This window comes from Rhopalosiphum maidis, chromosome 3, assembly GCF_003676215.2.
Source record: "Rhopalosiphum maidis isolate BTI-1 chromosome 3, ASM367621v3, whole genome shotgun sequence".
Lineage (NCBI taxonomy): Eukaryota > Metazoa > Arthropoda > Insecta > Hemiptera > Aphididae > Rhopalosiphum > Rhopalosiphum maidis.
The window spans coordinates 64,329,560-64,352,644 of NC_040879.1; the positions used below are offsets into that span (position 1 = coordinate 64,329,560).

The 23,085-nt window shown below is 30.9% G+C and overlaps 1 protein-coding gene across 1 annotated transcript in view; it reads right to left on the reverse strand.

The window, feature by feature from the left end:
• Positions 1-608: 608 nt before the first annotated feature.
• The window catches only part of LOC113557099 (neither inactivation nor afterpotential protein C), a 34,610-nt gene continuing 12,133 nt past the window's right edge, over positions 609-23,085 (reverse strand). The window contains exons 9-28 of the mRNA XM_026962410.2: positions 22,348-22,533; positions 20,574-20,762; positions 20,004-20,212; positions 18,803-19,137; positions 17,369-17,579; positions 17,046-17,187; positions 16,366-16,519; positions 15,587-15,903; positions 14,702-14,994; positions 13,469-13,618; positions 11,877-11,980; positions 5,858-5,914; positions 5,228-5,275; positions 4,904-5,034; positions 3,854-4,047; positions 3,067-3,170; positions 2,282-2,355; positions 2,080-2,210; positions 1,360-1,459; positions 609-1,279 (exon numbers count right to left, since the gene is read on the reverse strand). Coding sequence (XP_026818211.1) covers positions 998-1,279; positions 1,360-1,459; positions 2,080-2,210; positions 2,282-2,355; positions 3,067-3,170; positions 3,854-4,047; positions 4,904-5,034; positions 5,228-5,275; positions 5,858-5,914; positions 11,877-11,980; positions 13,469-13,618; positions 14,702-14,994; positions 15,587-15,903; positions 16,366-16,519; positions 17,046-17,187; positions 17,369-17,579; positions 18,803-19,137; positions 20,004-20,212; positions 20,574-20,762; positions 22,348-22,533 — 3,411 coding nt within the window. The 3' untranslated portion in view covers positions 609-997. The remainder of the gene's footprint in view (positions 1,280-1,359; positions 1,460-2,079; positions 2,211-2,281; positions 2,356-3,066; positions 3,171-3,853; positions 4,048-4,903; positions 5,035-5,227; positions 5,276-5,857; positions 5,915-11,876; positions 11,981-13,468; positions 13,619-14,701; positions 14,995-15,586; positions 15,904-16,365; positions 16,520-17,045; positions 17,188-17,368; positions 17,580-18,802; positions 19,138-20,003; positions 20,213-20,573; positions 20,763-22,347; positions 22,534-23,085) is intronic.

The following is a 23,085-nucleotide window of genomic DNA, read 5'->3' on the forward strand; positions in this document are numbered from 1 at the left end:
ATTAATATTTTTTATCGTAACCTATTGTTTTTACCTCCCCTTTTGCAAAACGGGTTTTTGTGATATATTCACAAATGGTCATACATAAATTATATGCCTAAACAGAATGAGAAAATCTCAATTTTGTATGCCTTAGAAGGCTAGAAATGGTAAACGGTCACTTTGTCCCAATTTTTATCTCTACTTGCCATTTCGATACAATTATTTGTCTGTACAGAGAAGTACAGATCACACAACGATCGAATATCGCTTAGGTGCCTATAATATCATAAATTCGTGTCATTAATAGTCTATGGATATCAGATTTTTTATGCATATGGTTTTTTGTCTATCGGCGTAATATGAAACCGAGCCAGCTAAAGAAATGAATTCGTACTTACAACACGTTTTGTTTTTATGTAATTATTATTTCATATTCTGAGCGAAGTAATGAATGTATTGATTTAAGAATGAAGCGTGTTTTTTGTGTGTGTGTAAAAAAAGTATCTAATTAATTCTTTAAGAAATCAAAAATAAAATACTCTCAGCGTCGGTAAAAAAAAAGTATTGGTAAATCATAATAATTGTAAAATAATGTTCTATAATGTATTTTATTATTTCTCATTACTATAGTTAAACAAAAAAATAAACGATGTTAACATTTCACAGGGTCACGTCAAAACGTGTAAGTTTTTAACTAAAGTGGCTAATAATCACAATGATAAATTTTCATGGTTACTTGTTTTATGATATAGTTCTAAAAATCTACGGATATTATACGTAAATGTAGTATATATTAATATGGTTAAAACTTAGACTGTAAAGCGAGTAACACTCATCGCGAACATCATTCTGATTTAATTTAACCCATTCGTCATAGAGATAGCGTTAAAATTATTTCATGACTTTATCTATAGCTAACTATTTAGCAACTAAAAAGCGACGTGAAAACAAATCCTTGATTCCCGTTTATCCCGTTTACAAGAATTTTTTTTTTATGCGACATCAACGGTGTGGTCTAAAGGTCGTAAGAAGAGCCCTCAAGCATCACTCCCGGTATGATCTCAGTCCTCGTTGCTTTGGACAGTTGATGGTTCAGTTCGTTCTTGAAGTCCTTTGACCGTTTCACGTTGTCTGCGACCGGCCCATAACCGTAATCTTCATTTCGTGCCACCGAGTCCGATCGTCTGCCGCCGTACGCCCTGTCCGTCGTCTTACCGTCGTTGGAATTATCCGACGAGAACTGTATAGTCCGACCTTCTACTGACGGACGTTTGTAATTGGTCTTTTTCAAAATCGCCTGTAAAACACATAGTGATTGTTATAAGGATAATTCAATCTACTATAAAAATATTTTTGATTTTTAATGAAACAACTAACCTGGAAATTGTAAGGAGGATCATCCTCGTCAGCGTAATCCGACTGGTATTGTTTACCTCTAGATTGAAGTTCAAGTACAGGATTTGATTTATCTTGTGGTCTAAAAAATCAAATATAATTAATCGTAATCTATGTACTTCGAGTTCTATATAAATATATAATATACAAAGTTGTTGTGTTTTTTATGTACCAATGTAATTTTATGTAATACAATGTACTATAATGTTATTTATAAATTTTCAAGGAAATCGTATACAAATTTCAATAAAACGTTGAATTTACTTTTAAATTAATAATAAGTAATCCTTAACACTTTTAGGGCACTGTTTAAGCCGGAAAATAATCATTAGATACCTAATCATTCGGGTACAATTAACTATAAATACAAAAGCATACACAATTATAAAATCTTAAATCAATCATTGTCACATAAAATTATACTCATTACTCATTAGGTACTCAAATTCTCAATACATTATGCTAAATTGAAGCAAATTTAGAATCAGAGCTAAAATTAGTTTAGTCTTGAAAAAATAATTGAAATTTCGTTTTTTCAACATTTAAATTTCATAAAGGCTATAATATACTCTCAAGAATAAATATACCATTAATATATTGATTAATATGGAATATCGGTAAATCCAATATAAATTAAATAAATTTATGTTGTTATGACTAGTACTGAAAGTAGATTATAAATAAAAAGATCGAGCTACGAACTTGTTTATGTTTGTTTTATTCGCCGTAGTGGTCATTTTCGAATTATTTTTTTCTTTCGTACTATATTTGTTGTCACTCACAGATCGATTTATTGGTTTTTCTTCCTTTTTTTGGTACATTCGGTTGGTGTCCTAATACAAATACTGCATTTAAAATACATACACACATTTTCATTGAACACAAAATACTTTGTTGTACTTACAAATTGTGATTTATTGCTGTATTCGGTATCGGTAAATCGTACTCCTTGAATGATATCCACTTGTACGCCTTGGTCTATTAAAAATAACTTAATAAAAAAAAATTTCATCCAAAAATATATATAACCGAAATATAAATGTTTTATGTTTCATATATTTTGAAGATGAAATTATTTATAATGTTGTAATTGTATAGTAAGCATCACCGAAAACTTTTTTTAATTTTATTTTATACTTATTTATTTATTAAATGCCCAATCAAAAAAATACTTATAGAAATAGGTACTAATATTGTAAGCAAAATATCCAAATTGAGGAGTACCTATAGATTAAATCTGATTAAAATAATTTCTATATATTATATTTATAGACTTGATGTTATTATTAACCGATGTGAAATTCGTATTTTATTAAATAACATATAATATTATGGCATATACGAAAATCAAAATAAAGATATAATTCTTTAAAAAATATTGTTGTTTTTAAATACAAAATTAATTTGCAATTTCACTTATAAAATTATAAACTTAATATCTCAATCATAATAAAACTACTTATAAATACATGTACAATATGTAGATACCAAAAGTATTAAAATTAACACATATTTACTAAATAAATATACAAAATATTAGATGGTTTTTTTCATTTTTTGTAGAACCTAAAGCTTATTATAATATAATCTATTATGACCGACGAACTGTCTGTTTTCCAATTCACATATATTCTACACTGCAATACACGGCATAATCGACTATATTAAGCGTAGACTAAATAATATTACCTCGGACAGCAAACGAGTGTTTCAAAATTTTAAATGCAGTAGAAGATTCTGGTAAACGATTCAAAGGAGAATCCCAATTGCAGTCATCCATACTGTTCGTCAAACTGAAACCATAAAAAAAAATGTTAATAATTATTATATTAAAGGAATATGTTGATTATAATGTACATGCCACAAAACAAGTACTATGATGCACTATGTTAACATATACAAACACAGTAACAACGACTAATTTATAATTAAAAATAAACAAATACATTTATAATAATGAAATGTATTGTTCTATAATATTTCCATTAAAAAAAATGAAGAAGTCGTACAATATTATGGTTTAACAAAGTAAAAACATTTTAATCAACATAAACTATTCTCTTTTAGCGGAATTTAAACAAAAACAAAATTAAATATTTTAATGTTACGAAACTTTTTAAAAAACATTTTACCAACAAAAAATACCGTAAATTAAAACTCCAAGACAAAAACAAGTTCTCGTATTGAAAACAGAAAAAAAAGTTTATTTTGAACAAGAGGTTGTTGAAAATATTTTGCTCTTAGAAATCAAAGCTGTACATCATAATTTCTATAGTATCTAGAATTTCTAGATTATAAACCGTTTGTCAATCATATCCTTCGATCTAGATAGTTAAATAAAAGTGGTTCAAAACGTTTCGATTGCGTAGGGAATATTGAACGCATCACGTGATTTGTTAACGATACACCACGATAACACGGCATTGAATCATATACAATATTATATTATTATTACTATTTTATTAGACTTTCTTACTTTTCATCCATCAAGATATTTTGATCGGTTTCCGTGTCTATTTTATTCAATTGGAACGGTATCTTGTACAAATAACACCTCTTGCTGCCCAAGAATTCGTTAACGCTGGTCGTGCTCATCACATTTCTCAGCATAACCGGTCGGTGGTTCATGTTGTTCAAGCTACTAATCGCGTGTTGGTTGTACAAATGCACCTGTGGACGGGTCTATATTAAACCGCGTATTATACATATAATGTACAATAAGGATAGACATCGATCAGCTACAGCGACCTAGGGCAATCGGAATCCGACCGTGCATAGCTTCCGAGAAGAGACAACACTTTTATCGACGTGTAGATACTGAATACTGATGTCAGATAAACGTTCGGTTATTTGATCACAACATTAGGTCGTGTACTTCCGAGTTCCGCTGGAGAAACAAAGGTATTTACGGATTTATCGACACGATTACGTCAATCCGATGTTTAAATTTCGAAAAATTTCAGATAATAAATTCTAAGTTACAGGAACTCTCGAGAACTTACAAAAAAAAAAAAAAAAATAGGTAAGTACTCTCTCTCAGAACAGTGAATATTACAAGGTACCACATAGCTTACCACTAAAATATAACCAGGTCGAAGATGGTAAATATTCTGGTGTGTTAACCGTGGTACGAATGTAACGAATGCCGGAATAATATATAACGAATATTGATGCGTAATAAGGGCTAGGGTTTTTAACGAATAATATCAATAAAATTGGTATAGATCACAGTGGTTTTATTTTATTATTATTTATTACCACACCTGCAGTGATAATATATACATATTATGTTTTATGAGAATGGTTTGAATCTTATCATTTTATAACTGAATAACGGAGCGGATATAAGTTTTAAAAAAAAACTTTTTACTGATTATAATGTTTGTATTATTATTTTTTTGGTGCTAATCATAAATAATTATTTATTAATAATCACATTTATTTAAGTTTATATGTTAGCCGGTAGGTAATAATAAATAATAATAAAAATCATATTACGTTGGTAAACATCCGTGCTAAGACTTACTTGTAACGAAAAGTATACAACGTCTTGAAGTTTGTTGGCACGATCCAACAGTACGATTTGATAAATTGATTTTCCTTTCCATCTGTTGAAAACCATTTTCATTCTTTTACGTCCCTTGGCATCAAGATTTTCTACCCAAAAATTTGCTTAGCGTTATATTTTGTTTAAAAAATTAAAATACAGTTCAAATAAGATGTCATCATGAAACATCCCGGTTTTTAAAGTTTAATATTTTATGATATCAGAAGATGATATTATCTTAAGAAATATATAACAAAATCATAAAAATAAAACTGTAATATTATAAGCTAATTAAGTACTTACCGATTTGTAATGAACTGTTTTTATTTCGTACTTGATATCCCTTATAATCTAAACGGAAATAAAAACAATTTTACCCAATAAATTATATTATTTTATATTTATACTTTAAAACGTATAGCTGATCTCTGTTATTGATTATGATTTATCGATGAATAAAAATAATTTTCGATAAGTGGTCGGTATATATATACTATATAATAATAATATGAAGATCTTAAAAATTAACATATAATATTATACGTGTTATTGCTGTGTGTCAATTAGACAGTTAGCCTCATCGGTCATCACCGTATTACGAGTTATTCTTTTTGTATTTGTACTTATTTAGAGAAAAATATCAAAGATCCTCTAATATTTGTAACTTATTCCTAAAAATGAAAAATAAACTAGGTATACAGAATAACCCAACACAATGCAAGATTAAATCAATTTTACCGAAAACAAATCTCGATAACAGCCCCCCCCCCCCCTGTATTATCCTCTATAATAGATTTATACACAACCATTTACCTCTTGGTGTGAACTATTTAATCTATAAAAAGTAGCACAACGGTGATGACTGTGTAAAATACGTACAATACCTATACAGTTAAAAAATTACTAATATAATATTAAACAATGTATACTCACGTTTTTGTATGACTAGGGCGGCTTCCTCGTGAGTCGTTGAATATTTTCGTTTATTCGCTGAAAACCATAGTTTACACAAATATTATTTTATCATTAAAATACAACTTAAATATTTATTTCAATACTAACAACACGTGAGCATAGATTGTATTAAAACATTAAAAGTAAAACTTTAAAATAATGTAAAAAATACGATGTACCTATTACTATTATAGGTGACTAATGAGTAGGTAGCTATGCTTTGTATAGTTACCTCATTAAAATATAATAATATGATAACTACGAAATAAATATGATTGTTATACACATGTTCTATAAGTGTAAATATAATATTAATATGTATAGTTATTTAAAATATTAATATTTAAAATATTAATATTTTAAAAAAAGTATGAATTTTGAATTCTTAATATCATATCAATATAATCATTTTATTCAAATGTTACTTTTTAAAACATAATACATTTATACAGCGTAATACAATGCATATTGTAAATGTACTGGGTCAATGTTAATCAGAATTTTTATAAAAATCTAAAAACATCTATATTATATTATAAATTATGTTTTACATGTAATATATTACACGATTAAAAGGTTTTATATTTTCATTATATTTATAATTTAGTTTCGAAACTATACATTACACTATTTTCAGCAAACGGTACGCATTGATAATTCAATAACACAGGAAGTTTTTGAAAACTACGCTTTCTCGATCAAGATCAATAAAAAAACAACAATAATAATAATAATATTTAATGAATAACAATACATTTACAAATAATGAAAAAAAAAAAAAATAAATAAATAATAACCCATTGAAATGAGCTCAATATTAATTTTTATGTTAAACCGATACCTAATTCACACAAATCACATCAAAATCTGAGAAACCGGACACGTAAATATTTGAATGTCTATCCAGTTATATAATTTATGGGTAAAAAAAAAATAGTAAAACAAAACTAATAAATAATATTATTGCATAATAACGAGTACGTTCAACGTTAATTGGTAAACTTTTTAAACTAATTACATTTAAAAATGAAAATAAAAAACACTCTAAGCGGAAATTGAGAAATCATTCACTTATGCACAATATTAATTAATACTTGTTAAATGCAGGCCCGTGTGCAGGATTTAATCGTGGAGATGGGTTTAAAAAAAAATTAGTATCATAAAATAAATCCTTACATTTATATTAATTATTCAAATATATGAAAAGTGTTGATTAACTATAGTTTTTTGATCATATATTATATTTCAGGGATGTTGTAGAAGTAAACTTATTGTGATTTGATAAAATCAATACTAGTCAATGAACTAAATTCAAAAAAGAGCGACGGGGAAGTTTGAAACCCTCATAATTTGTTCCAGGTTAATTAGTAAAAAAAAAAAAAAAATTGTAATCTGCGTAGCCATTCAAATTTTACCTCGTGAAATATCTACGAACAAGACATTTTAAATACAAATTACCATAAAATATCGAACCAATTTGTGCGAAAAAACGATAATCGAATATACCAAAACAATTGAATTCACATTATGCAAGTTTGATTAATCAAAATTAAATAAATGAAACGTTCTACACACTCAAACACTCAAACACATCAAATACGTATCAACAAAGTAATATAATAGGTACGACGGAACGGATCTAAATTAAGTATCGTTGAACCCATCGCCTCGATACCCGAGCCGAGCACAGTATCGATGTATCTCTACGTTTGAACTTGTGAAGATCGAGAAAGCAAACTAAAAAAACAAAAAAAAAAAAAAAAACCAGCAACAAAACTGCGACTAAGATTTAAATGCATACAACTATTCAATAGTATCGAATTATTACACAATTAAAAGCATTTATACTGACCCATATGGGAGTTGGCGGCGTCGACCACAGACAGCAGATAAGGTGGTGCCGTTTGTACTCCAAAACTTGTGAAATCGGATTTCGTGTAAGTGTACAGTAATATTTTAGTAGGTTTAACTGCAGACTATCGATCTAAACCGTGTCGTCGGTTCTCAGATTTCGATTATAGAAATAAAAAAGTCTCGAGTCGTTTTACGACCAATTATAGTGCTTAGTATTGCTGAAGCACGACAATTAATATTTATTATTATGAAATATAAAATACGTACAATCACGTCGAATCAGTTATTTCAAGACAATGTTTATGTGCGTTAATATAATTTGATAGTAAAAAGGAAAAACTGTTATTTGAATTACAACTTGATTAATGTTATTATTGTGTGCAGTATATGTACAATTGAATTGTTTCTCAGAGATTTTTCTCCGAAAACTCAATAATTATATATTATGCTGTATAATTCAGTTGTTTTAAAATAAACCGAAAACGGTAAAATCCTCAAGAACCCTCCGTCATTGCGCATCTAGTCGTCAAAGAAGAGAACACTGTCAATTATTTTTCCACACACCATAAATCTAACGCGAAAACCGTAAGATCGTTAATATTATATGACTAAAAATCACGGCGATACTGCTGACAGAGCATTTTATTGGAAAAAAATAAAAAAATAAATAATTATTATTGAATATCGCCCGTCGTCGCGTAACGCGGGTAATTTTTTTTGCCGTCGGGACGAATGGTTTTTTTCTCACCGACAGATCACCAACATTACCGTGTGTGTACATATCGCCGCGAATCGTGATTGGAAAACTGACGCGTTGTGTATTTAGCCGATATCTATCTGAGCCAATGCCGAGCGCGTACATGACATTAATTTCAGTGGTTGCGGTACATTTAATATAATATTTAAAAATAAAAACCGCCGATAGAGAGGCAGCGGGGTGAAATAATACAATATGATATAATGTGCCCACCTATACGCATAACATGATAAACGAGCTCAACACTAAAAACCACTTTTGCGTGTTTTCATTGTTTTACGCGCGACTCAGTGTGTGTGTGTGTGTGTGTGTGTGTGTGTGTGTGTATCAAAAACGCTATAGTGTACACTCGAAAGCGGCGGAGAAGAGATTTTTTTTTTGTCGCGTTTCGTTAGTTTTTTTGCGCTCCGCCTTTCACCCGATCGCGCACGTTTAAATCTCCGTCCTCGCGATCGTACGACGTACAATGTTTGCTAACGCGCGCACGCGTATAATATGTGCGATTGTGTGTGTGTGTGTGTGTGTGTGTGTGTGTGTCAGCCAGTGGGGAGAGTAGAGTCTCTTTGTGCGTTAGCGGCCCCTCGGCGGTGACGACCAGACCTTTGATCCGATGGGCCGACTTCAAAGGATAAGCGCAATTAAAAAGCCACCCCCTGTGCCCCGCGGGCAAGCGAAATAATCTCTGCCCACTCGTCCAGAGTAGCAGGGAACTACCCCGACCGCCAGCCTCCTCGTCAGGAATCTCCCGGACACGAGGGTCCCGCACCAAATCCTCCGAACGCGAGCGCTTGTCGCAGTCGTCATCAACGTCATCACGTGTACCCCTTTGGTCGTGCACAAGTAGCGGCCTTGGTGTACAACACATAATATTATATTAAACATATGTGTGTGTGTGTGTGTGTGTGTGTACATATTGTGTATACTATGTACACGTACGCCGTGTAATTATTATGTGCGGATTATTATTGTCATTACGATTATAAATTATAATATTTTTTCCAACTCACAATTATTCGTTTATGTGAATACCAAAAACGATTGCGATTTGTGTAGATTAATTTATACTCTACATTTCCGTGGGTGTGTCAAGAGCAATTATTATTATTATTATTATTTTTTTTTCTGATGTGGTAAAGAGAAGAATTTAATTGTATGTCGGTGTGACCACAGATCAGATTTACTTAATATGTGGTTTAACAATATTAAATCTGAGCTAAATGTTTATATTTTATAATACAAAAAGCTTAATGGTGAGAGGAGGTTATTCCTATATTTTGTCTATCTCTTTACGTCCATATAGCTGATTCATTAAACAAACTTCACCTACAGTTTTTTGTTTAATACCTAATGATATTTTTCAAATTCCGATTTTTAGTATGCCAAGCATCATAATAATTTCAAAAAGTTAGATTTTTTATATGATTTATCGTATTGCGGCAATAGCATTACTTTTTAAAATGTGAGCACCAATCTATTTTACTGTAGAGAAGTTGATTTTTTTGAAAATATTGAAACTAATAGTTTCTGAATTATTATACAGGAATTAGTGTATTACTGAGGATAGTAAATAAAGACCTTAAAATGGTTCTGAAAAAATATAAAATATTCTAGTTGACTAGGAAAACTATAATATATAAATATTTTAATTATTGCTTTATTACTCGTATGTATAAAATATAATGTATTTGTAAATCATTAATATTAAGTATGTATTGTTACGTTTTTTCATTTTATCTCAAAAAAATTATTGAAATGAAATTCGGTGTCAATATATTATGTTTATAATAGTATAGTAACCAGTGCTTTATTTTACTTTTTGATACTATAATTCGTCTATGGACAAAAATAATAGTGATACAACTCAAAATCATGAATTTTTCAGTAGAGTCGATTGAAAATTTAAATAAATTTTGTTTTAACTTATTTGTCTTATTTTTAGACAATAATAAATGGATTTTTAAGAAATTGTTTCAATGTTGTACATACAATTACAATTTGGTTTTGTTCTCTTTTATTCATAATTTTTATATTTAAAAATAAACAAAATAAAAAAATATTTTGACATGCCACTTTTCATGAAATTAAACATAACATAGCATTGGTAATGGCATGTAATAATTCAAAAAACGTCACTTTTCTTCATAAACGCTATGTGATAGCGATAGCAACGGGGTCATAACTCATAAACTGTCATTGTTCTACAGAACAGTATACCAATTAATTAATAGTGGAAAAATTCAAAAGTGACACTACTGCGTTCTGGTGAAACTATAAATCATTTGACTTGCATCTTTATTCTGTATAAAAGTATACATTCCATATAGTTGATTTTTGATGCTAACTAGAAATACCTAATTTTCGAGTTGTGTCACTATTCTTGTGCATAGGCGTATTGTATAATGTGTTATTTCTATGACGTGTTTCTAAAGGTGTTTAGTTACTATACCACAATTTGTAGGTATGTGTTATTCCAATTCGATCACCGCATTCGAGGTGCATTAACAGTTGTATATTTTTAACTAATCGAGCATAGTATAGTCTAGTATAGTCTTAAATAAGTTAAGTTTTCCAAAAAGTGTTATAATATTATTTTATCGAATGAAATGATTTAACGTTTTTATCATCACAATCACTATTATATTATGTGCCTACAATAACATTTCAAGTAAATGTTTATAATTCGATAATTACTGAGTTTAATAGATTATAAAAATATTTTTATTTTAAAACGGATTTCAAGTAATAAGATTAGTTGTCAAATTAAATGTTTCTTAATAATATTACAGTATTTTTTTTTAATGATCTATTGTTCACAACCCTCTTCGGAAATTAGACGATATAAAAGTATTCAATTATTTTACTACATATATATGTATTATGATAAAATACTTTGAAATAATTAGTGAGAATTGATTTTTTTTTTGCAGTTCGCATTACTTACATTTCGGGAGATTAAAAAATAAAAATAAAATTAGCTTGAAAAAAATTTACCTTAAACAGTAATGCTTTATAATAATATGATTTATTACTAAATAGCATGTGGATAGTAACGTTATAATATAATTTATTATATTACGATAATTGGATATGAGAAACATACAATTATTTTAATATAAGAATTTTTCAACACTTAAAATATCTACACTATAATATAAAAAAAAAATAAGTTAATTATTTGAGAATATATTTTTATTTTATTTTTGTATTATTTTTTCAACTAAACAACACTACATGACGCGATTCTACTATAATAATTTAATAACTATGGATTATAATAGTTTAATATTAATAATATAACAATACAAAAAAAAAAAGTGATACAATTGTATGTTACTTCAACAAACTAGTTAAAAAAAAATTAAGACTGCATTAACGCATCGTCATTACCAGATTGTTGTTTTATCAATTGTGGTGCAATTTTCCTCTTCGTAATGAACGCTCGGAGCATCGACTGTACTTTAATGACTTTTTTCACTTGTGTCTCGTAAAGCCTGAAAGTTTTATTTTTCTTACAGTTATTGATTATCATGAGAATTATTATAGACAGTTAAAACATGAAAACAAAAAAAAAATATAAAAATATAAATTAGTAACCTATACAATATTATTGCAAAAAATTTTTCGAACGCGGATTTTCTAGCGAAAATTACGACAAACTACACTGTGTATAATCACAATATGATAAAATATTATAATTTAAACATGCATTGCTTTGGATCTCTATTACCTATCTCACGTTTTCCGTGTAAAAAAACATCGTATCTATTCATCGACCATTGATGATATATATGTATGGGTAACTATAGGAAACTAATTACTAGGGTGCGGATTTGTATGTATTTACATATTTGTCGAATGATTTCTTTATAGAAATATGTTACAGGACTATCTGATTATTTTAAGCTATATATATATATTAAATATTTTTACATAATTTACTTATTTTACATATTTTTGTTAAATATTAATTTTTGAGTATTTTGATACATAAAAATCGAATTTAAGGCGAGTAGTTTATGAGTTATATGTATTTAAAGTTTAGATGTGCGGAGTGAAGTGGTACGGAATTACCCCGCAAAATGTTTGTTCACTACTCCGTTTATCTAAACTTTAAATACGTATAACTCTTTCATAAACTACTCGCCCTAAATTCGATTTTTATGTATGAAAATACTCAAAAAATTATTCTGCTTTAGAATATGAAATTAAAACTATGTTGTCATACAAAAAAGTAAAAAAAATAAAAAAAATATAAGGATTAAAAATATTTAAAAATATAGTTTTTTTAAAAAAACGTTGATTTTTTAACAATTTGAAACAATGGAAAAAAATGTTTTCAAAAACATGAATACTTTTTGAAATAATGAGTGGTTCATGGTAAATGAATCACCTCGTATATATATATATATATACAAAATACACATTTTACAACATAAGAAATATTGAGTCTACCCAATCAATAAAAAACAATAAAATCAATACAGCAATCATTTTTATTTGTCTTAATTTTAATATCAATGCACCTAGCTTATATCCCAACAAGCTGATCAAAGATATTTTCAAAGGTTAGACTTATACCGGAAACAATCGATTTTGAGACCGTAGCTCTTTAAAAATATCAGAGTTCGGGCCCTTATTGAGATATTTTAGAGACTAAAGCTTTTATAGATATTTCGAAAGTACTCAAATCATTTTTCCATGTTCTGGTCATACTGATCTGTTTTTTTCTTATTTAATCGTGAATAAATTGTACTGAGTTCATAAAAATCGACATTAAAGGAAACTGAAATATTTTGAGAAACCGCTATCGAATAGTTTTTGTTTTATCAAAGAACCATAAAGAAAACATAAATCAAAATTTTCGTTATTCTAAAAGCTGAATCGGAACCTAAACCAAAAAAATCATAAAGATTCCAACCATTATTGGCAACCGACAATGGTGTCGATGTTCGACATACTATTTCAGCTGTCTTACGTACCTGGACAAATATTCTTCGTTGTAGTATCGTAGAAACACTTTGCTCTTTCCAATTAGCCATCCTTCCATTTTCAAACGAATCAGCAATAGTCGACAGTTTTCCTTGGTGACTTCAACGTTTTCATAAAAATCGAATGCCAAAAACTTATACCTGTGTGACAACCGCTTCATTATTATGTATTTGACCGTATATAGTTTGTATAACACACGTATGATAATATGTGTGCGTATTTAATATACAACATAATTGATATATTATAATGATACAATGTGTGACGACTTTTTTTTATTAAATTGTATTATGTTTTGAATCGAGAACCACAAACGAGAGGATTTTTGCAGGTCGAGTATAACGAGTCCTTTATTATACGATAATAGTCTACAATCGCAGCATCGACCTGTAGTCATATCACCGATGGACAAATACAGATAAAGAAGGTGTATTATTGGTATATATGTAACATATAAACCTTTTTTATGGTGTACAGCGAATAATGATCAAGCGCTGCATGTTCAAAATTAATACAATGTTAAATTATTCCAAGTTTATTTTAATTAGTTTTCTTTGTTATTTTTATTATTTTTTTAAGTGTTTTTATTTTCTTTCCCTTATGTACAAATTAATGTATATTTTAAATAGTACTCAGAGGCAGTCGAAGCTCTAGTAAATTATACGCGAGAAAAATTGCAAAATAGGGCCCAGAGTAGTTTTTCAGTGTACTTTATTAGTATAGAACACGACGACATTATTATTAAAATGATATCACGGATGTTCAAAGCACTGGCACGGGGAGCTCGAGTGTCTTGGCGTCCGGCTGCCAGTAACGACAACGGAAGCTTGCGTGTGTCATCCTGTGTTCAGCAGAGTTTCGAAATGAGATGGTTTTTCTTTCCGGCGGAATATCGAATTAAAATACGTATTTCATTCTTACCCGTAGACAAATCGGACGGGCATCACGATACTGTGTTATCAACGATCGTGATTCGGTAAGAGGAAACAAGATATTACTATCGTCCGATCGTTATTGAATATTTCATAGACAAATTATTGTATTATACCACACCGCAGACTAACAGTACGAAACAATAAGATCATAGTGTTGCTATGTAAATGGTTTGACGATAGTGTGAATCACAGTTCTGTAGACGCGAGGTTGAACCTTGCAGATGGTTTTAAATCAAAGCACCGCGCCAGTGTCGACTGCACTTCCGCGGTACATCGCGTATACATTACCTCTGTATAAACTCGTGGAACGATATCCGGCACGAGTAACCGTCCTGCCGGGCGGACACTGTCTCGACGACGGACAGCGCCTTGAGCTGCTGTCTGACCACTTCCGGTTGGAAGCCAAGTGGCTCGTCGGTAAGCGTCGCTCGCATGCACCGGACGAAGTGCACTCCGTTCTTGTGCTCGGCCGTGTCGGCCAGCGACCGCAGGATTTCCATGCTGCTCGACCGATACACCGCTGATGCGGTGCGCATGCGTCGCGTTTGCGAATACTCCCCGCGCGATTCCGTGTTGTACTTCTGCGGGGAACGCACAATGATAAAATAATATGCGTTATTACTAATTTTTAACAATAATAACTAAATAGTTCCGGCAACACGGTATCGATAGTAATTATTGTTATTTTTGTCATTACCGGTATAGTCGTCATAAGTGTTATTATTCATCGGCAGGTATAACTGGTCGTACGCATTGTACCGTTGCCGTTTACGGTATTTGTTTTAATGTCTGTAACATGTACTATATAGGTACAAGTTTTCAGACCGTTTTTATGTATTTTATGATTTTTTTTATAAATTGGACTTAATTTCGTGCGTTACAGAAACATATTACCTTAGACCTTATAGTGTCTATCATAGAAATAGGTTTTTTTTTTTTTTGTTAATAGAGTTTTCGATTATTTAGTCTAACTTTAAATGTATCACTCGACTTATTTTTGGATTCACACGGTATAAAGCGTATTCCAGTATACTTAACGAATTTACTACTTTAGAAATGTTTCAACATCGTTTTTTCAAAAACAAATAAATATAAGTAACTGTATATAACTACCAAATAAAAAAATGTATTTATAATATTGCTGATATATCATTACTATAACTGTTTACATACTCGAATCGGTGTTTTTTCCGACATCAGCGCAGCGCCCCATCGACTGATTTTGGTGTTTTTAGTTTTTACCAATAAAGTTTTATCTCTGCAAATAGTTAGGTTTCCAGATTTTGTCAACCGGTTGGCAAACAAGTCCTTTATCACGTTGTCTTTGGACATACGCATTGTCTCGACAACTTCGGGTGCCAAGAAGTCACGGTTTTTTTCAAGGACGTCTTTTAGTTGATACGAGACGGTGCCACTATAGTGTGCGACACTAAAGCTTTTTGAACTGGCCACGTGGATGTATGGTTCTTTGGGATTCATCTCCAGTGCATCTATTACACGAATGAAAATATTTTATTTTTTCACACTTGCGGTTTATTAGGGTTTATTGTTACATCATAAAATATAGTAAAGTAAATTGTCGAGTAACTAATTATAGTAACTATTTTTTATGATTATTTATTTTTTATTGCATTATATTAAAAAATAATTTGGTATCTTTAAAATTCTCATATTATCCAAACTTTAAATAATTAGGTAAATACATGGTACGATTAATACGATTGATTACTACCGTTCAGGGATATTAAATTAAAGAGTTAAACAAATTATTAACACAACAATTAATTTTAATTGAATAAAAATAATAAGCATTGTTTTTTATTATTAAAAAAATAAAGTTTAAAATGTTCAAATATTATACTGTTTATTTATTTGTCGGGAATTTATGAAATATTATAGCATTATATCATTACGATAGTTATTACTATACGACCTGATGGTATGTTTATTACTTGTGATATATTCACAGTTTTCTTCATTGTTTTTAGTAGCATCGTCAAACATGTAAAAAAGTCCATCTGGGTTATTCATAAGTGCATCTATTATCGGTTTATTGTTTCGGTACTGCATGCTGTACTGGTCCATGCCCTCTTCCTCCAAGTCTTGCTGCACAGACACTTTGATTAGTCTGTTTGTCGACGCAGAGCCGACAAACCATAGAAAAATAAGATATAAAGATGCCATGATTTACGCAACTGGCATATCGAACCATAAGAACGATCGTTTACAAAAGAACATAAAACAATGCGAAGATTCTTTTGTATATTTTATGGACCGTCGCGTAATGATAATAAAATACTAAATAATCTATCATAATCTGCATTATTGTCGCGAATGCTTTAAATTTCTTAAGTGCTACTCGATCTGCCGCCCAATAGGTTCTATAGCTGTCATGCCACAGAATATTTAAGTATAACATTATAATACGTTAACGACACCCAAATTAATAAAAAATAATTCGTTTTATGAAAGTCTACTACGTATTATAATACTGTGTACTGTGTTTTCAACGCGACGAACACAGATAAACAATATTTAATATTACATTTCCGCGCGTATACATATTATGATATGTTAATATAATACCATTTCTGTCGTTTTATTCCCCCCCACCCCAGCGATCCTCACTCACCATTTCCCACGCGAACATCCGTTGATTGTAGTGGTACTGGAGTTGTTCGTTTAGACAGTTGACGTACAGTTGATCCAAATTGTTCTGGTGGAAACATTCGAAACCGAAAGTGTCCATCAAATACACCACGTGCGTGTCTCCGCTGCGAAAAGTCGGATTTTTACGATGATAATATCACGGCACAGTACAATAATGTTATAATATCATAATGTCAGATGCACGCGTGTAGTTTTGTGTATAGTATACGATTACAGGTAGGTATGGTTATTTTGTTTTTGGGATCGATACGAAACCGATCGTTTTACTCGGTCGTTTCAACTCACAATATTGCCCTGGTAAACGAAAGCTTAAGGTTGATGATGTTTACTATCCAATCGAACAGTCTGGCGTACAACGTCTGGGCGAACACTCGCATACTCTCGTACACGCCCGAGATCGTCTGCTTGCGACGAACCGCAGTGCCGTTGACCACAACACAGTAGTTCAAAAACGACCAGCTCAGTTTCTTCGAGTCCACTTTCAACAATTCCGCGACTGAAAAACCAAAAGAAAAAAATAAATAAATAAACACGATTTCGTCGAATATCTCGCGGTCAAAGGCATTGTATGGCTGTAATAATTATTATATCTGCACGGGCTGCAGTTAGTATGGTCGATGATAAAAGTGCACGTGTAAAAAACAAAACGGGATTTTTTCGTCGTAAACCAAGCAAAGTTCACTGTGAAAATACATGAGCTGTGCAGTTTTGGAACAAACATGGAACACTTTAAAACAGTGTATCATCTCGAAAACTATTTAAATTACAACAATTTGAATTAATCGTAGGTATTGCAGATCATATATTTTGTCGTTTGTCGTAAAACGCGGGACTTAATATTATTAATTTATAATATTATGTATATTCATTATACTGACGCTGTTCAGTTTACATGTATTCCGCGCGAGCATACAATTTGTATTGATAAAATCACAAGATTTTTATTTTTGAACGATCGGTAGGTATAGATAGATATATGTGCATTATTATAATAAGCAAAACGCCGGGAAAATGGTCGGTATATCCACAAATGTTTTGATATTATTCCGTCTACGACTTCGTATAGACCGTAAAGTACTTATCTGCCCAGAGTGTCTGTCTACCTACATACGTTTATAGACATATCGTGTATAATATTATATCGTTACGATATTCGGAGTTAAACACAAATTTCTTCTAGAGAACACACGTAGTAGGCGTCATTCGCCCGGAGCGATGTACACGCGTTTTAGAAATAATTATTCGTGCGGACAAATTGTTTGTGATTTGATCGCTATCTCATCCGTACGTTTGTATAATTATTGTGTATAACGCATTCATGATAAACACGTTTAGTGTGCGCGACGGTGTCGTGTCTGAGCAGTAGGAACGTGGGCGTCAAGATAATTAATATTTTTATTACTATTATTTAATAAAACTCGGCGGAACCGGCTACGATATAATGTTGTTCTGTTGGATTGAAATGATTCGGTAAGTCTCTATGACATATAATAATAATAATTTGCGAATAAAATATGATATCTAATTACTAAAAATGCGCATGTGTCTGCACTGAGAAAGTAAGCATTGCATTCTAAGCGAAATTAAACACAATTCGTTTTCTATTCAATTTCTTAATATTCTTAAATATTCATTTGGTTTCGGTTAGGTGGTATAAATTCTTATGGGAAGCGCGTGGGGGCAGGCAAATGCATACTTGTATAGACTTATATTACTTACTCTTCGTTATGAGTTCAACGCTTTCGATCTTTATCTCGCCATCTTCATCGTCAGAAACACTCAGCTCGCCAAGGTTGAGTATGGCCGCCAAAATGTGCCACGTCGTGTTCAACTGTTCATCCGAAAACTCTAACGTGTCCCTCATACAAGTCAACAGTTTGTTAAAGTTTTTCACGTTTGACATTGGCTGGAATCGAAATCGTTCGTCCGAACCGTCACCCACTAAGTATCTATACCGATGATCCTCCTCCAAGTGGTATTGCTTGATAACATGATCGGCTTTGGCCGCTTCCAAAAAATCGTAGAAGATGTGGAAATTTTTCTGTCCATTAATCCTAAAAAAATTAAATGCATTATATATATGTGAGTATGATATATACATACAATGGTCAGATTTCATAATGTATTTATATAAAAATGTAAAATAAAATCTCAACTAAACAATTTTAATACCAATGGCTCAATAACCAACTTTTTTTTTATTTTTCAAGATATCAATAAATAATAGTAATATACTAGATATACGATCACAATATTAAACATTTAAAGTGTATTTAAAAGAAAACATACATACTGCCCATTAAGTTACACTGTTAAAGATAGTATTTAGCTTTTGAAAACTTTAAAAATGAATTAAATTACACAGAATTATTTTCATGCATTTATTAAGCCCTTTAATAATTTTTTAAATATTAAAATATTATTAGGCGCCTAACACTCGATAAGCACTCAAATTTCTCCAGAGTAAAAAAAAATATAAATTTAATATGTATTAATTAATATAATTCTGTGTAATCATGACGATTTTGTTAGAAGTATATAATTTTTAAGTGGATATTGGTTTCTTATTTTTTTTTTTTGTTATCTATGTATTAAAAATTTAAAAGTAGGCATTCGTTATACAATATACATTACATTTCTCGTTTTGTAGTGAATTTAAAAGTAATCTTACCTAATCTATTATCTAAACTTAGACTTTTATTCGTCCTGAAGCATGATTATTTAAAAATATATATACTACAATGCAGATAGGAAACCTGTCGAAAAATATTTATTAGAATAGCATTATAATATAGTGTTTCTGGTGGCTAAGAAATATTCGTAGACCGTAACCGTCAAAAACACTAACGCGGTAACATTATAATTAACTATATAGGTATCTATACAAATACTAGTGGTGAAATAAATTGTAACCGCTCACTTGGGGTTTGTTATTCTCCATTTCTCTAGCTGGTAGATGAAAAATATGGCACCGCTGATCTTGCCAGTGGACGAATATGTGATTTGTGTCTGGTTCACGTGTCGAGTGGAGTTTATGTGATATTTGTTGGCCGCGTTTCCGAATGCTTGAATCACGTCTATGGCGCATTTGATTTTCAAACCGATGTCATTCACTTTCACGTGGTTTTGCTAAAAAAATAAATAGATTAATAATCGTCGTGTACAAGCTTTTCGTTATTCATAAGTTTATAATCCGTTTATTATTGTTGTGCACTTAGGCAGTAGAATTTAACATGTTCGTGTTGATCGACTTTATCGGAATATCTTATTATATTACCATGATAGTGCCCTAGCATTGTCATAAGACGTATGAAATTCGGGAATATTCCATTTCGGGGTAGGTATTATAAACGTGCATACAACACGATATCATCGCGCGGGCCATGAGCACATTTTGTTCTATAATATTGAAACGGTTTGCTACCTCCGACGAAGCACGCGTTTATCAACCGATATTTTATTCTATAACGGACGATAACGAAATACAAACCTCCCCCAAGAACACCAGGTGTTCGATCAATTTCCCGTAGTTCAATGATTTTCCCGATTTCGTTTCACCCGCCATCAGTATGTGTTGTGGCTGTTCATGGTGTAGCATGTCCTGATAAGCTGCATCGGCCACGCTAAATATATGAGGCGCGTTGTCAGATCGACATTTGAATTGATAACGATAATGATGCTAAAACATAATGCAACAACAATATCAATAGGTAAAACTAGCACCAGTAAATAATTGTTAGATTACTGTGCGTGTTGGCAGCGGCGTAAAAAAAAAAATTGGGCCCCCGCAAAAATAAAAAACGGGCCCTTAAAATAGGTTTATTTAGGTAGGTATATTAGTTTAAAAACATTAATCTGATATAGGTAAATCACTTATTTTAATTACATTTTTTTATGATATGATAAAAAATAACAATATTTATTTAATATTACAAAATCATTACTTAATGTATAAATAACTGAATTTTACTGAATTATTTTATTTAAATATCTACGATCTTCTATAATTTTTTTGGGCAAATTTGTCAACTAACATGTTTATATCTAAACTGCGCATAGATTGACACTAATTTAATTTGAAAAAAGCAATTATTCAATTTTTTTTCACGGGAATTAAATTTACTTTAATCAAAGGCCCCAAATTACCGTGAGCCCCCCGCAACGCGGGGTCTGCGGGCCCTTAGTTACGCCACCGCTTGTTGGTTTAAAAACGTTTGTAATAAATAATAAAATAGACTTGTTTGAGAGACAATATAATACTAATCGAATCAGGAAGGTACCCATTCAAAGTTATCGAGGTGGCTTAGCGTGAGTTTTTAAATCGAGAAGACGTTGAAAAAATAAATAAATCATCATATTTATATATTTTAAATAATATCACACCTGCGCAAATAACAAACCGTAAATTAAAAATCAACCACGACAACGAGTTTGTGGGGATTGATCACACGAGTATTCAACGTCGACTACCGAGTTTGTGAGAAAATTACTTAAAAATAAAACTATGAATGACGAGCCATGTAAGGTTAGCGCAACGAAAACCGTCACTCGTTTTCTATTTTCCCCTGTACGTTACGCTTGGCGAGGTAATTTTTAATTATTAGAGTATTATGACAAAAAAATGAATCAAAATTATTTCCCAGTATTTTAAGCGAGTAGAGTTATCTCATTGTCTCCTATGATGCACCGCTACTGCACAGTTATAAATTACCTTGCGCTGTATTATATTTTTAATTTGTCAACAGTTTATTTTTATGAACTATGTTTTATAAAATAAATACTATTCGAATTAAAATTATGAGGATTAACCAAAGTATTTACAACGGTTGATGTTGATTTAGCTATGTTATATTTTGACAATTATAATTTTATTAATTATTTAATAATGTGAGAAATATGTTTTAGTTTATATTTAGTTTTTTGTATATTTTAATTTGATCTATATGTTGAAACGATTTATCGGTGCTCGTTTTTTTTCCAAATTGGTTCTTTAATTTTTATAAATATACCTATACTTATTATACCATCGTTTTAAGTATTATTATTGTATTTGATTTAAAAACCTAGTTTTCCAAAATCACATTCGATAATAAATTATAACTTAAAATATAACTACCTGTTCTAATTTATTAAAACACTATTTTACTATTTTACTATTTTATCGGTACCTTTTTATGATTAATACGAGCAGAGTACGTAGATATGAATGTTTAAAATCATATAATAATAGAAAATAATTTTCAACTAGTGCGTGACAACGTTACCTTTTTCTCGTAGAGAGGTTCATCTCGATTCGGGTTCACGTACAACAGCACGTCACCGACAAACGTATAACTCAGACCGTCTAAATGGCGATTTTGCAATTCGTCGAGAACCGTATCTTCGGATACCTCTTTCAACGCAGCTAAATCTTCTAGGTGCATGGGTTTGGCAGCTTCCTTTTGATTCACCTGCAACATAAATCATTCCCATCATTTGTGATGTGTTATATACGTCGAATCTCTAGCCGTTGTTTGGAACACAATTCACATTTTGTACCGCACACGCCCAATAACAATTATAATAACTTTACAAGACAATGGACGCGGCATGGTTCGCGGGGGGACGTGCGGTTTGTTTGGCTCTCATCGCTAGATTCGCTTCCCTTATGTTTGACGGATGATAGAACCACACATATTTTCAATTCTTTATAGTAGTCATTTACTTTTTTCATTTTTCAACGTATACATCCTAATTGGTATTTAAATACGCCGAAATGCAATAAATTAAAAAACGCGTACTCCTACGTTCAAGTGTGATTTGTTCATTGTTCGTTAAGGTTATAAGGCAAACATTGAAGTTTGTATTTTCTCGAGACGAATCGGTCAGAAACGTTCATCTACGGACGTCATTGAAATGACAGTTGATCGTATACTACTCGTCGGGTTTTCAAAGTAATATACGTTTAATCGTTTAAGAACGCATTTTTTTTTCACTTTTTATATTGATATATAAAATTTACG